General features: G+C 33.4%; 1 protein-coding gene across 2 annotated transcripts in view; it reads right to left on the bottom strand.

Annotated features, from left to right (window-relative positions):
* LOC128997245 (uncharacterized) overlaps positions 1 to 12,348 on the bottom strand; it is a 168,124-nt gene that overhangs the window by 24,247 nt on the left and 131,529 nt on the right. For both annotated transcript variants that reach the window (XM_054422857.1, XM_054422858.1), the window contains exons 28-31: positions 11,803 to 12,212; positions 11,040 to 11,061; positions 10,024 to 10,394; positions 7,096 to 7,126 (exon numbers count right to left, since the gene is read on the bottom strand). In XM_054422857.1, the coding sequence (XP_054278832.1) occupies positions 7,096 to 7,126; positions 10,024 to 10,394; positions 11,040 to 11,061; positions 11,803 to 12,212 (834 nt within the window). The remainder of the gene's footprint in view (positions 1 to 7,095; positions 7,127 to 10,023; positions 10,395 to 11,039; positions 11,062 to 11,802; positions 12,213 to 12,348) is intronic.

The following is a 12,348-nucleotide window of genomic DNA, read 5'->3' as shown; positions in this document are numbered from 1 at the left end:
TGTATATATAAAATAATTTGTTTGTTGTAATTCAAGTGTACTAATTTTCATCAAAATAATTATGGTAAATATTTGTGTGACAAGATTACTTTTGATGATTGCAAAGCAAGTGCTAAAAGTTGTTTTAACCTGCAAAAGTTCAGGAAATTTCAGGATAACTAGATTTAGGAAAAATGTAGATTTCCATGTGTTTGTAATAATTAAATATTTTTGTGTTCTATAGTGTCAAGCTGTTTTAGAGTAAATTAATTCTGTTTGGTAATGACAGGACAATCTTTAGTAGAGCAGAGAGTAAATTTTTGTCGTTTATCTGTAAAGACAGCCAAATGTTAAATTTGTCCTTTATTAAAATACTTCAATTTAAAGAAGACTATTAATTGTTTATTGCTAAGAATTACTATCTTAATCATTGTCTACTAACTCAAAATATTATCTGTTGCCTTTATTGTCTTAATGTTCACTGTGTTGTACTAATTGTTCATTATTATTGCTGTAATCAAACCAAATATCTTTCTCTCTGTAATTAATGTTCAAAAATTAGGCTTGTCCCTTTTTGTGTTTAGTAACTGCCTATCAGAAAACATATTTTAACTGGAAACAAATATTTAAAGTATAAAATTCTGAATCAAATATTATTAAATAAATATATTTGTGTTAATGTAAATTTAAGAATATGTTACATTCTTATGGAATATCCTAGGGTTTTACCGCTACCGCTATCGCTGGATTCTGGACCTGGACCTGGACTTCCTGGTGTCTCGTCCTACCTACCTAGCCTACTATCGCTGTATCGACTATCGTCTAAACCTACCGAGGATCTACATTGTTGAAGGACCTCGTGTGTGCCTTAGCCTATGGACTATCGTGGGTCGACACATTCGTACCAAAAGTAAGAATTTTCCAATTTGTACGATATTTATCTTACTCTGAGACCAACATAACTGCTGCAAACCTACATCATTGAGGATTTCGGACACTTAGTTCTTGGTTGAATGATTATTTTTGCAGTGACTTTGCACTAGAACTAGTGAATTTTGATAGCATCAATAACACAGACCGTGAGTGTGAGATCTACCTACACCTGGACAGGACTCCACCTGATTTTGCCAGAATATCTAGCTGTAATTTTGTTTAGCTTAAGTATTGTTATATTTGTTGGGTGTTATATTGTTTTATATGTCATAGTGTATGTAAATGTTCTTATGTGATTTTGATTCTTAGCTGGTGGCCACCGAATTTATTGATTTATATATATATTTATACTTGTTCTTTATTGATTTATATATATATTTATACTTGTTCTTGATTTATCAGTTGATTATTCCAAAAGTAATTAATCGTTAGTTTGGGTTAATCATTTTTACATTTAGATCTGAAACTGAATCAATCCTTAAACTTAAATAATTCTTGGGTCAGATAACAAATATTATCTTGTGGAATAACTACTGTTGTTGGACAGTCCCTTTGTTATCTTGCTATATCAACTGAAATACTTATCTCTCATAATACATTCCTTGTTTATTCATTCAGTGTTATTTATTTAGTTACCTATGATCTAGATAGTTGGTTCATTTACATTCTTAGAAAATATAATTCAACTCTTTATCAATTTTCACAAATCAATACAGAGTTTATTAAGATTAGAAATTTGACTATACTGCAATAGTTATTAGTTGGTGTTAGATGTATGCAAATTTTGGTCTTCTATTTTGAATGGTCGAGGTTCAATTTAAATTATCAAATATTCCCTGAATATCAGCTACGGGTTCAACAACTCAAGAGTGGAGTTTGACCCTCGCTTCGACTCCAGGACTTCTCCTTTAGCGAGGTAGTGCCCTCAAACTTTGACCAAGAGGAATAGTAGGCCTAGATTGACTATTAAAATTTGCAGGACCACTCCCATCACTGAGTTAGCGGGTAAAAATCGTCGCAATTGTCTGATCTTGAGGTGTTTTGGATTCAAAAGAGAGTAATGAGATAACCTTTCATACTGAAAAGTTTGGTAGAAATCGAGGCACTTATAAATGAAGCAACCTATATAGATTTTAGCAGCTAAACATATGGTTAAGTTTAGTGACCTTCAGAAATTAAATGTTTTTTAAACCTATTAATTAAAATATATATTTTAGGGGCCTAAGGTGTAATCCTTTACAAGAGTCTTGAGGGGTTAGTTTTTTTATACTGATCGACGTTTAGAATACGTTTCAATGAAACACATTTATTAGGTTTAGCTGTAAATCATCTTAATTTTCAGTTTTACTACGTTTAATTAAATTTTAAAGCCAATTTATTTTTGGTAGATGACCCCTCTCCATAGATTTATCTTAATTTACAAACTTGTTTACACGAAACAGCAATCTAGGCCTATATGGAAAGTGTCTTCAACAATAATGATTAACAAACTGATGATATTGAACATCTAACATTATTTACCAGGTAATTGAACTACTAATGAAACCAAAACGTCCATGACATTCCTTGAGACTTGAAGTGCAACCAATTAGACTTCCTATGTGCAGCTGTATATCTCTAGCCCTGTGTGCAACTACATGTTGCTCGAATTCGAGCAATTGCAAAGTATTACAGATATTATTTAAAAACGAATAATAGTCATAATTTTCGATGAGTTTAAAAGAGTCAACTCAAAGATTATATATAACGATATATATATATATCAGTTCGATATCATCAACATTTTTTGTCAATATTTTATAATTTTTTAAAAGCTGATTTTGTTTTTTAAAAATGATTCCCACGCATAGCCGCAATAGGTTGTCCATGTTTATATTCGTCATTGATAATGTAGCCTGCATGGTACCACCTACTAAAGCCAGTACGTTAAAAAATGTCAGCAGTTTTTTGTAATAAAGAAAACATTTGTTCACATTACATAAGAACTACCTATCTTATTTCCTACATAGCCTGTCTGTCACAATCTTATTTGCATCATTTGGCATTGTTTTGGTTAGTTATTTTAATAACCTCAATTATATTTATAAATGAATAAATGAGGTCTTTATTCATGAGCGAATTTCAGTAACAAAACTTTTTAATAAATTGACTCAAGTCAGGACTGAAACTAAACAAAAATTGTCATAGCTACGAAACAAAATAAGATTAATTACCAATTCTTTGGGCGATTCTTAAAACTAGCGGGTAGTCCCTGCCCACCAAATCTGTTCGGGAGCGATACTTCAGCTGTTCTGATTGGCTGAGGGAACACCATTACCGCAACGATACGGCATGATGCCATCGGCCTCGGTGGTATAGCGGATAGAGTGCCGGGCTGATAATCTGAAGGAGACGGGTTCAAATCTCACCTGAGGCACTATATTTTTGTCTCGGATTTTTTTATTATCAGCAAGTTTGGTTGGTTTGGTTAGGTTATGACAGTTTAATTTTATAATTAAAACATTATAAAATTAAATCTGAGCCATTTATAGTTTTATTTTATGAACATAACTATACCTTCATTCGATTTTTCATTATCAGCAAGTCTGGTGAGTCTGGTTAGGTTATGACAGTTTAATTTTATTATTAAACAATTAAAAATTTAGTTTGAGGCATTTATAATTTTATTTTATGAACAGAACTATTTGTTTGATTAATAAACCTTCATTGGTTTTTTTTCATTATCAGCACGTTTGGTTGGTTTGGTTAGGTTATGACAGTTTAATTCCATAAAAAAAAATTGAATTTGAGGCATTTATAATTTTATTTTATGAACAAAACTAATTTTTCAATTAGTAAACCTTCATTATAGTAAATCAGAAGCCTCCAAATGACACTGTTGGTAAAACTAAGTTTCACTCCCGAACAGATTTGGTGGGCAGGGACTAGCCGTTAGTATTCTTAAAACTGTTGTAAGACAGTGATTTTAGCGTGCGAAGAAGTGCATTGCACTGAGTAAGTAAGGTAAACCCCTTCCACCAGCATCAAGAACAACCCTTGGGATGTCAAGCAACAAGTCCTGTCTAGTTTTGCGCTCTCGCACGGCCGACCTCGCTTTCAGTTTTTCCTTCAAGTATTGCGGTGCCTCAGTGATCAGTGTTTTGTGGACGATACGTGCACCTGCTTATCATAGCTCTCTCGGATATACATTGTATTTGATATTCTACAGAACTTGTGTTATGATCATATTTTGTAGGTTGTATACGACGAACCTTAGGAAGCAATTCTGTAGCCTGTGAAGTATTGTGATCTGTTCCTGTGTTAAACTGTATACAAAAACAGGTAGGCAGTAATTTAAGGTGGGAAACATTTGGGATTTGACCAACCTCAACTTGATTTTTGCTGGGAGCAATGTTCTAAACCTTTTAAGCACTTTTAACTCTCCAACAACACGTTTGCTTATCTGTTTGACATGGCTAGACAAAGTCAGCTGACAATGAGTGAGTCTATTGTCACCCCAAGAATCTTATAGATTTTGGAAATTGATAGCTCTGAGTTATTAACTGTGACTTTGATGCTGTGTTTTTTTCCAGCTGCTCATAGATTGCTGCATTGGCAAAGTGCATAGCGGAAAATTTTTCAGGGGTTAGCTTTAACCCATGATCCGGCCCTAGACCATTCACAAACTTTGAAAGGTCACTACTCATATGCAATAATGCTCCCCCAACCAAAATAGGCTGGTACGATAAGAAGATTTTGCAGTCATCAGCATAAGAATAGATAATCCCGAAATCTCATACTGTTTTAATGCCTGAAATATGACGAAGACAGCTTCCCTGGGGAAACATAACTTGCAAAAATGTTTCTTATTGTTATTTTTGTAGAGTGGAGCATTAACCTATCAAAATCACGAATTAAACAGTAATGTGATTTACGACCTTCTTGTAATAATAATAAATCTACATCAGTATTACTATTTAGTTTGGTTGTTTTTAATGGATATATACATTTCTGGTCTTCAACTCCAAATACATTGACACTTATATTATTCTGTCTTTCGAATTTATCTATATCAGATATTTTACGGGATATTTTATATTTGTCATATTTAACTGTGTTTCATAGGGTGTATAGTTAGAGACTTTTTTAGCATTTTCATTTTTAGCTTTCCTTGGATATAAAGCTGCTAAAATTGACCAAAGGAAGCATTTATTGTCTGAATTTTATATATTTAGAACTGCTTTTAACAATTGAATACTTTTTGGTGTGGGGATATATGACTTTGGAGTTAGGGGCTTATACTTGTGAACATGCAGCTGACAATATTTAGTATGGTCATATATCCATCCACTACCTTGGGCTTGATATTTATGAATTGACGTGTCAATCTTTAAAAGTGCTTTTTCAATTTGAGACTTTAAATCTCTCCTCTCAATGAAGGTAGTAAGGCTTCTAAAATCCGCTATACATTCTTTTTCATTAACTAATTTTCCATTTTGATCCATTGAATATTTTATAAATTTGATTCTCATTACCAAAGTCCATTTATTTTCAGAGAACAAGACTTCAGAGTATTTTCAAAGTTCAGCTCTAATTGACTCACCAACAAATTTAATCATTGTGTATTGACAATAATTGTTGCAAGAATTGATATGTCTTGTAAAATGACCAACAACATTATTCTTTCAAAAATTAAAGTCTTGTAACTTTGTATTATATGCGACTTTAGAGCCACGTTATTATCACAGATTAAATCACAAACCTTGCACAGTTTCACATTCATCTGATGAATTACCTTATAGTGGCGAATCAGGTTGCTATTGTTGGAGAGCGACACGGAGCAGTGTTGACATGACGGCTTCATGTTAAGGAATGAGGTCTCGGTTTGATGTCCCATCTATATAGACTTTTTGAAATTTTCAAAATTTTTGAAATAACTTCAACTGGAGGTTGCCCACACAGCACTTGATATAGAGCTACCACAGGAACAAGAAGCAAGACCTATGGGAGCGGCATTTCACAGCCCCACCACTAGAGACGAGAAGACCGAGCCTGACCATGGGTCAGGAACGGGAGCCCAACCATGGGTCGGGAGCGCGCCCGAGTTCGCGTACAAACCTCGCACTGTCAAGTCGGTGATTTTTAGAATATACATGTAAATGGATGTGGATTTGAAATAGTAATGGAGTTGTACAATGGTATTGAACATTTATATAAGCTTGTATAGGCCGAGAGCTGGATTTTTAAAAAAGTGGCCAAAAAAAGCTTACGATTTACAGATGTGTTTTTCAGTATTAAATAAGTAGAAAATTTATATAGGGGTGTATAGGTCGAGAACTGGGTCTTTAAAAAAGTGGCCAAAAAAAGCTCCTGGGGCTTTGGGCATTTTTTCGCTGAAAATTTTTAAAGTTCTGGGCCAACAAATTTTTGAAGTGACGTCATACCGCTATATTGCCACTACTTTACATTTACACTTGTAATGGTCAATAAATGTAAGAAATAGCTTTTTTAGCTTGATATTGAATATATTTATGGGTAATAAGTAAAAAATAAGGTTTGACAATTATATAGGGATATTTAGGCAAAGATCAGGATTTTTGGTTTTGGTGGCCAAAAAAAGATCCTGGGGCTTTGGACATTTTTTCACCAAAAATTTTCAAAGTTCTGGGCCAAACAAATTTTGAAGTGACTTCATATTCTTCTATTGTCACTACCAATATCTTTTTTTACAGAGATATAAATACAACTAACATCAATTCATTTTGGGATTTTGTATAATATCAATCCCTTGTTAAACTTGTATTTTCTCATATCGAAATAGTCTTAATATCTCTTATATAATTTATGTGTTCAATTCTCCTTTAATCCTGGGGCCCAAACATAATTGATTTCTTTTGTTTATATGTTATTTGAATTTATGATTATATTTGTCTTTCGTAAAGGGTTATAGATTAGAGTGAGCAGTGCAATAAAATTTAGTTACTCATAACAATGTGTCAGTTCAATCGATTTCTTGAGTATTCTCACGATTTTCCAAGCAGATATACTGAGCTAATTCACTTTAGTCATTTTGTATTATATCATTTAACGTAAAGTTTAAAGTGCACCCAAAGTTTACAGTAGTATTAATAAGATATAGTTTGCAGAACCACAATAATTGTGCATTTATGAAGTATAAATTGAGATTTAGTCTGGAGAACTTACGTGACTCGACTGGATAATATCCATTAGCGCCCTGAAAATTATTCATTTTAAATTAATAATAGACAACAAATAGAACACCCCTACCGCAGCAAACCTGCAGACTAAGCAAATTTCTATCTTAATTGGATTTTTCAGTTAAATATTTCCGTAATCATGTCAGATGTATTCACTAATAATTAACATTAGATTAACTAGTACTTAGGTTTGCTGCTACAGGAAAGGTAATAAGGTGGGTTATTGGTGACAGTCTTATAGTTTAAGATAGAATAAACCAATTTTATCAAAACGAATCCATAAAGAAGCAAAATACAAGAGTTTGATTATTCTCAAATCGAATAATTTGTTTCTCAGGAAAAACAGCTTTTGTGTTGAATAGAGAAAAGTATACAAATAGACATCTTCTTCTATCTATATAAATAAAATTAGAGTTTTGTCTGTACATTGCTCAGAATCATAAATTTTTAGGTTATTTTTATGTTTTATACATTAAAGAAGCCGAAACATGTCTCATCTAAATTTCTATCTGTCTGTCTGTCTGTAACAATCAAGATGGCATTTTACGCAATCTTCTCCAGGAAAACGAGAGTACCTATCAAGATCCAAGTCATTTTAATGTGTTCACTGGATTGGCGAGAGTGTCTTTAGCCATTAATATATGGCCTCAATACTTTGTAAATAAAATTACGGACGTTCAAAAATGCAGTTTTGTGCGATTTTTGTCAAATTTTCGTCCAATTTTTATCACATAATCATCTATTAAATAACGAACAGCTGTTCGGATCAAGATTATTTTTTCAAGCTGTCACTGATATGTTTACAAATGTTGTTTACAAATACCGCAACCATTTCCGATCACGTTTTGAAGGCAAATCCCATCCAAGTGAGATTAAAAACGTTTTTCTTACATAAAGGATTTAATTAATCGCAAGTGGAATAATATAGTGTAACCGTAAATTAAATTAAATAACTAGGCATCATCCAGGTCAGTAACCAGAGATTCTTTGTGTATAAAATTGTTATGAAGTTTTGATAACCAGAAGGAAGACATTGAATCAGTGTTGTATACGGCTGGGAAACTTCAATTTATTAATGATCGTCGCCAATAGCTTAGAAACAAGGTTCCACTCATTGACGGCGCTTCAATGGTGGTTGTGTAAAGTGTAAAGTAAAAATCACAACTGCAGTGGGTGATTGTAACAGAGGCTTACGGATGATGCTAAACTCGATTTTCCAATGTGTCACTTTCTGTTCCTAACATTGACTATATATAGTCAATAGTTCCTACTCACCGTGTGATGCAATCGCTGGACCATACAGCCAATAGGCCCATAGCCCATCTCTTCGGTACGTAATAATTGGGTAACAATTATTTATAACAACCTTTTCGACGACGATCCTTGATACCGGTACTTTTCCCTAGAATACACGGCCTACCTAGGTACTTAAGAAATAAAATTACAAACTTCCAAAAACCCAACGTTGTGTGATTTTTGCCACATTTCCTTCTATCGTTAATAGATATAGGCCACCAATTATTGTTTAGGGAATAGGTAATCTATTAAATGACAGAAAGTTGTTGTATAAGGTTGTTTTTTTTTTCAAACTGACACCGTTAAGTTTACATTAAGAGTTAGTTGTTTACAAATAACACAATTAATGGGAAATAACTTTGATTGCCGATAAATTTTTACGGGAAAATCCAAAACCAAGAGATCAATAACCTTGATTAACGCATATAATTGGTCGGAGGTACTATAGTTCTTAACTGTAAACGTTGGTTTTTGGTACTGGTTCTTTTCCTTTGAACCGTTGGTAACAGCAAGAATCATTTTTAACTCAAACGGACAACCGATAAATTAATGACAGTTGTTCAAAGATTAATTTAATTTGCATTGCTATTATACGCGTACTCCTCAGGGGACACAGCCCTAGGAATCGGAAGAAAATTGTTAACGTAAGCATAGGTCGATATGCACATCAAATTAAAGGTCTTCACTAGTGATTACAATACCGTAAATTCAAGCTCAAAAGAACGCCTGAGGAAAAAAAAATGGCAGTCGTTCAAAGATTCAAAAAGGCTGATTCAAGAAATCTTTGAACGGCCGCCATTTTGCGCAGCTTTTGAAGTGCGGTTTGCGGCATTGTATTCTACAAAAAAAAAACTTTCATTTGATGTGCATATTGACCTATGCTTCTATTTAAGATTTTCTTCCGACTCCTTGTATGCCAACCCCCTGAAGAGTTATTGGATCAATGAATATGTGTTTAAATAGTGTTTTATGCTCTGTAACTTTGTACCAAGTATTGTAGCTCTATCTACATTATTTTTTAAAATATTTTACTGTCTTCGGACTTTATTACCACCCTGTATATATAATTTGAACGGATGGTGCTTTGGCCTCTGGGGAAATCAAAATGAAAATTAAATCGATCCCGGGTCTTGATCTTAAAATGAGACCTATGGTAATAACTTATTCCCGGTATAGGCAATTCACCAAAATGTAAACATTTTAATTAGTATTCTGTAACAGTATTTGAAAATAAGTAGTACATTATTAATTGTATAGCTGAAAGAAAGTTACATGAGCTTGATGTTTTATTGAGCCGAAAATACTTATTTACTTAAAAGAATTTGGTTGAGAAACAACTTAATGCTTCTGCAGGGTGTTTTCTTTACCCATCCTACATTGAAATTAACAAAGCACACTGTTTACGGACAAAGAAGCTCATAAGTTGGTATCCCTGCATCGTTTACTTCCCTGACGTATGATGACGCATTGTCACATAATTACAGTTTAATGTTGTAGAGAATTGATTGTGAATAAGACTCAACATGGTGTTTCGCAAGCTCACTAATTACTATATATTTGAATCTAATACAGTAATAAGTTAGAATTGTATTACGTGCATGTAATTGATCTTACTTACCATGTACCACCGAGACAACAAGATACTTGGATTTAGTTCATCGTCCCCTAGTACAATGTCTTTACTTTTTTCATGTGGAATTACATAGTAACACCAAGGAGTAGTGGAGTCTCGTCTACTTCCAATAATGATGTTTTTCGAGTCTTCATCTTGGTCGGCAAGCAACTTGTTGTCTATATTGTCCAGTTTGTTAACCGATGCACAGTTCAATTTGTCAATTTTAATTACGTCGCCGGATATACTGAGGATTGCGAATGGCCAGTTATGCTGAGGATAGTAACAATCCAGTTGAAATGGTTTCGATCTTCCGTTGTAATATTTAACTTTTGATGTTTCGGTAGTTGGCGTATTCATTCTAGTAATGCGATTTCCTGTAAGATATTTTGTTTAAAACGCTTTAATGTAATTGCTAAACAACAATAAATATTACTATGATTCCCAAATAAGAGGAACGTCTTAGCCAGAGTAAATAAAACCAGTAGAAGTATGTTTTTCTTACATAAACTTGCATCCTCTACGCATTTCTCTGTTTAAAACACACTGAGAAGTTTACCTTACGATCCAATTAATTTATTGTGGAGACCTAGGTTTCTACGCCGGAGCGTTATCGTCAGTCCTAGGCTAAGCTAAACTTTTTGTGTTTCATCTCTTACTTGAGATATTGTCGGTTGAGTAGGATATTTACAAATGGAGAGGTTAGATGCATGGCCATGATCTTGTCTGTCAATCCTAACCTCCAAAAGTTGAGATGTCCAAAAGTTAATAACGATCCAGAGGCTATTTCTCCAAACACTGAGAAGCTTTAAAAGTTGTTAAATAATAATACAACTAATGGATTGACACGAAACATGGTCTGTAGACAAAGATGATTCAAATCAAGTAACAGTTGAATTAATAAGTAGTAAGAAAGTGTATATTTTAAACAAAAAAATTTGGATTACACAAATGTACTTATATCATGTGCTAATATGAGTAGATCTTTTTAGTCTAGATTATAATAATTTTATCAAACTTACTTGTTATTGCGCAGTCTCTTTCCTGAAACGTAAAATATTTCATATGTTAAAAGCTCTACAAACAGTTTTAGAGAAGTTGGAAAATTAGATAGTTAGAGGGTCTAAAAATAGAAAAAAAATATCTTTACTTCCATAAACCACTCACCCCCATAAAACTTGCCCCCTTCGTCCAGTCTTGCTGGTTTGTGAACTATTTAAAATAAGTGTAGGTTAAGACGCTTGAGCAAAATGCTATCAAACGTAGATTATGTTTGCAGGAGTTATCATGCAATGTGAACGGATGGTGTTTTTGGCCTCTGGGGACATCAAAACTAAAAAGTAATCGGCTTCGGATATAAGTCTTACCATGAGACCTACCTCAATAACTACGGGAATATTGTAAATTCGCTAAAAAACAAAAACTATGTAGTTTGAGGATTTAAATATAAAGTTAATTATTTATTAACAACCAGATATACAAAAACGGACACATCTAGTATCCATTACTTATTATTAACAAAGAAATTATGCAGAGAAACCATAATCAAAATCAATTTAAATTACCGCTTTTACGCTTGTTTAGCCATTTTATTTGACATCTTGTGATAAGAGGATGAAAAAAAACTATCGACTTTGCTTTTAAAACTATTTACTTGCACGTGTCGTCATAACGACAAAGGTGTTTATCTAATTCAGCACGAATCCGATTGTAAGCTAACACAAAACTAAACATTTGATTAATATCTCCTGATCAAAACATAAATATTTATTGAGTTTTTCTTACCTCGGTCCATGGAAGATTTGTCAGGTATTTATTAGTAAATGCCGGTTCAATGATGATCTTCGATGGATACCGAACATTGACGTTGTAGAGGCACCAAGGGGTGTCCAGTTGCCAAAGTCTGCCATTTTGATTGGATTCTTTAAAGGATTTCCCTACAGTATATATAAATGGGTCCGCGACACTTAGTGCGAAATAAAATATTGGATCCTTGTCCGTGGAATATGAACAATCGATTCCCTTAAAAGACATTATGAACTCTTGCTTGCGTCTCATGACCAATATATGTTCATTGCCTTCACTTTTATAGCAGTTCGCACTATAGCGTCCGAGTTCTGATGCACTGATGTATCTGGTGACTAGTTGATCTCTCTGTACTGGTAACTCCTTTTCTTCTCCGTATATATAATCAGCTGAAACAATAAAATAATCCATACACCGTTATAAAGACAACACTCTAGGTTAAGTCAAGAAAGTTATTTTTTTTATAAAACAGAGACGCGGTAAAAAATTTGGTAGATAAATCATTTTTGATATATGTACAGGTTG

Source organism: Macrosteles quadrilineatus, unplaced genomic scaffold (assembly GCF_028750875.1).
Source record: "Macrosteles quadrilineatus isolate MER2022 unplaced genomic scaffold, UCM_ALF_1.0 Scaffold_6__1_contigs__length_79288215, whole genome shotgun sequence".
In the NCBI taxonomy this organism is placed as follows: Eukaryota; Metazoa; Arthropoda; class Insecta; order Hemiptera; family Cicadellidae; genus Macrosteles; species Macrosteles quadrilineatus.
The sequence above is the reverse complement of the archived record's forward strand: the minus strand, read 5'-3'. Positions and strand labels throughout refer to the sequence as shown.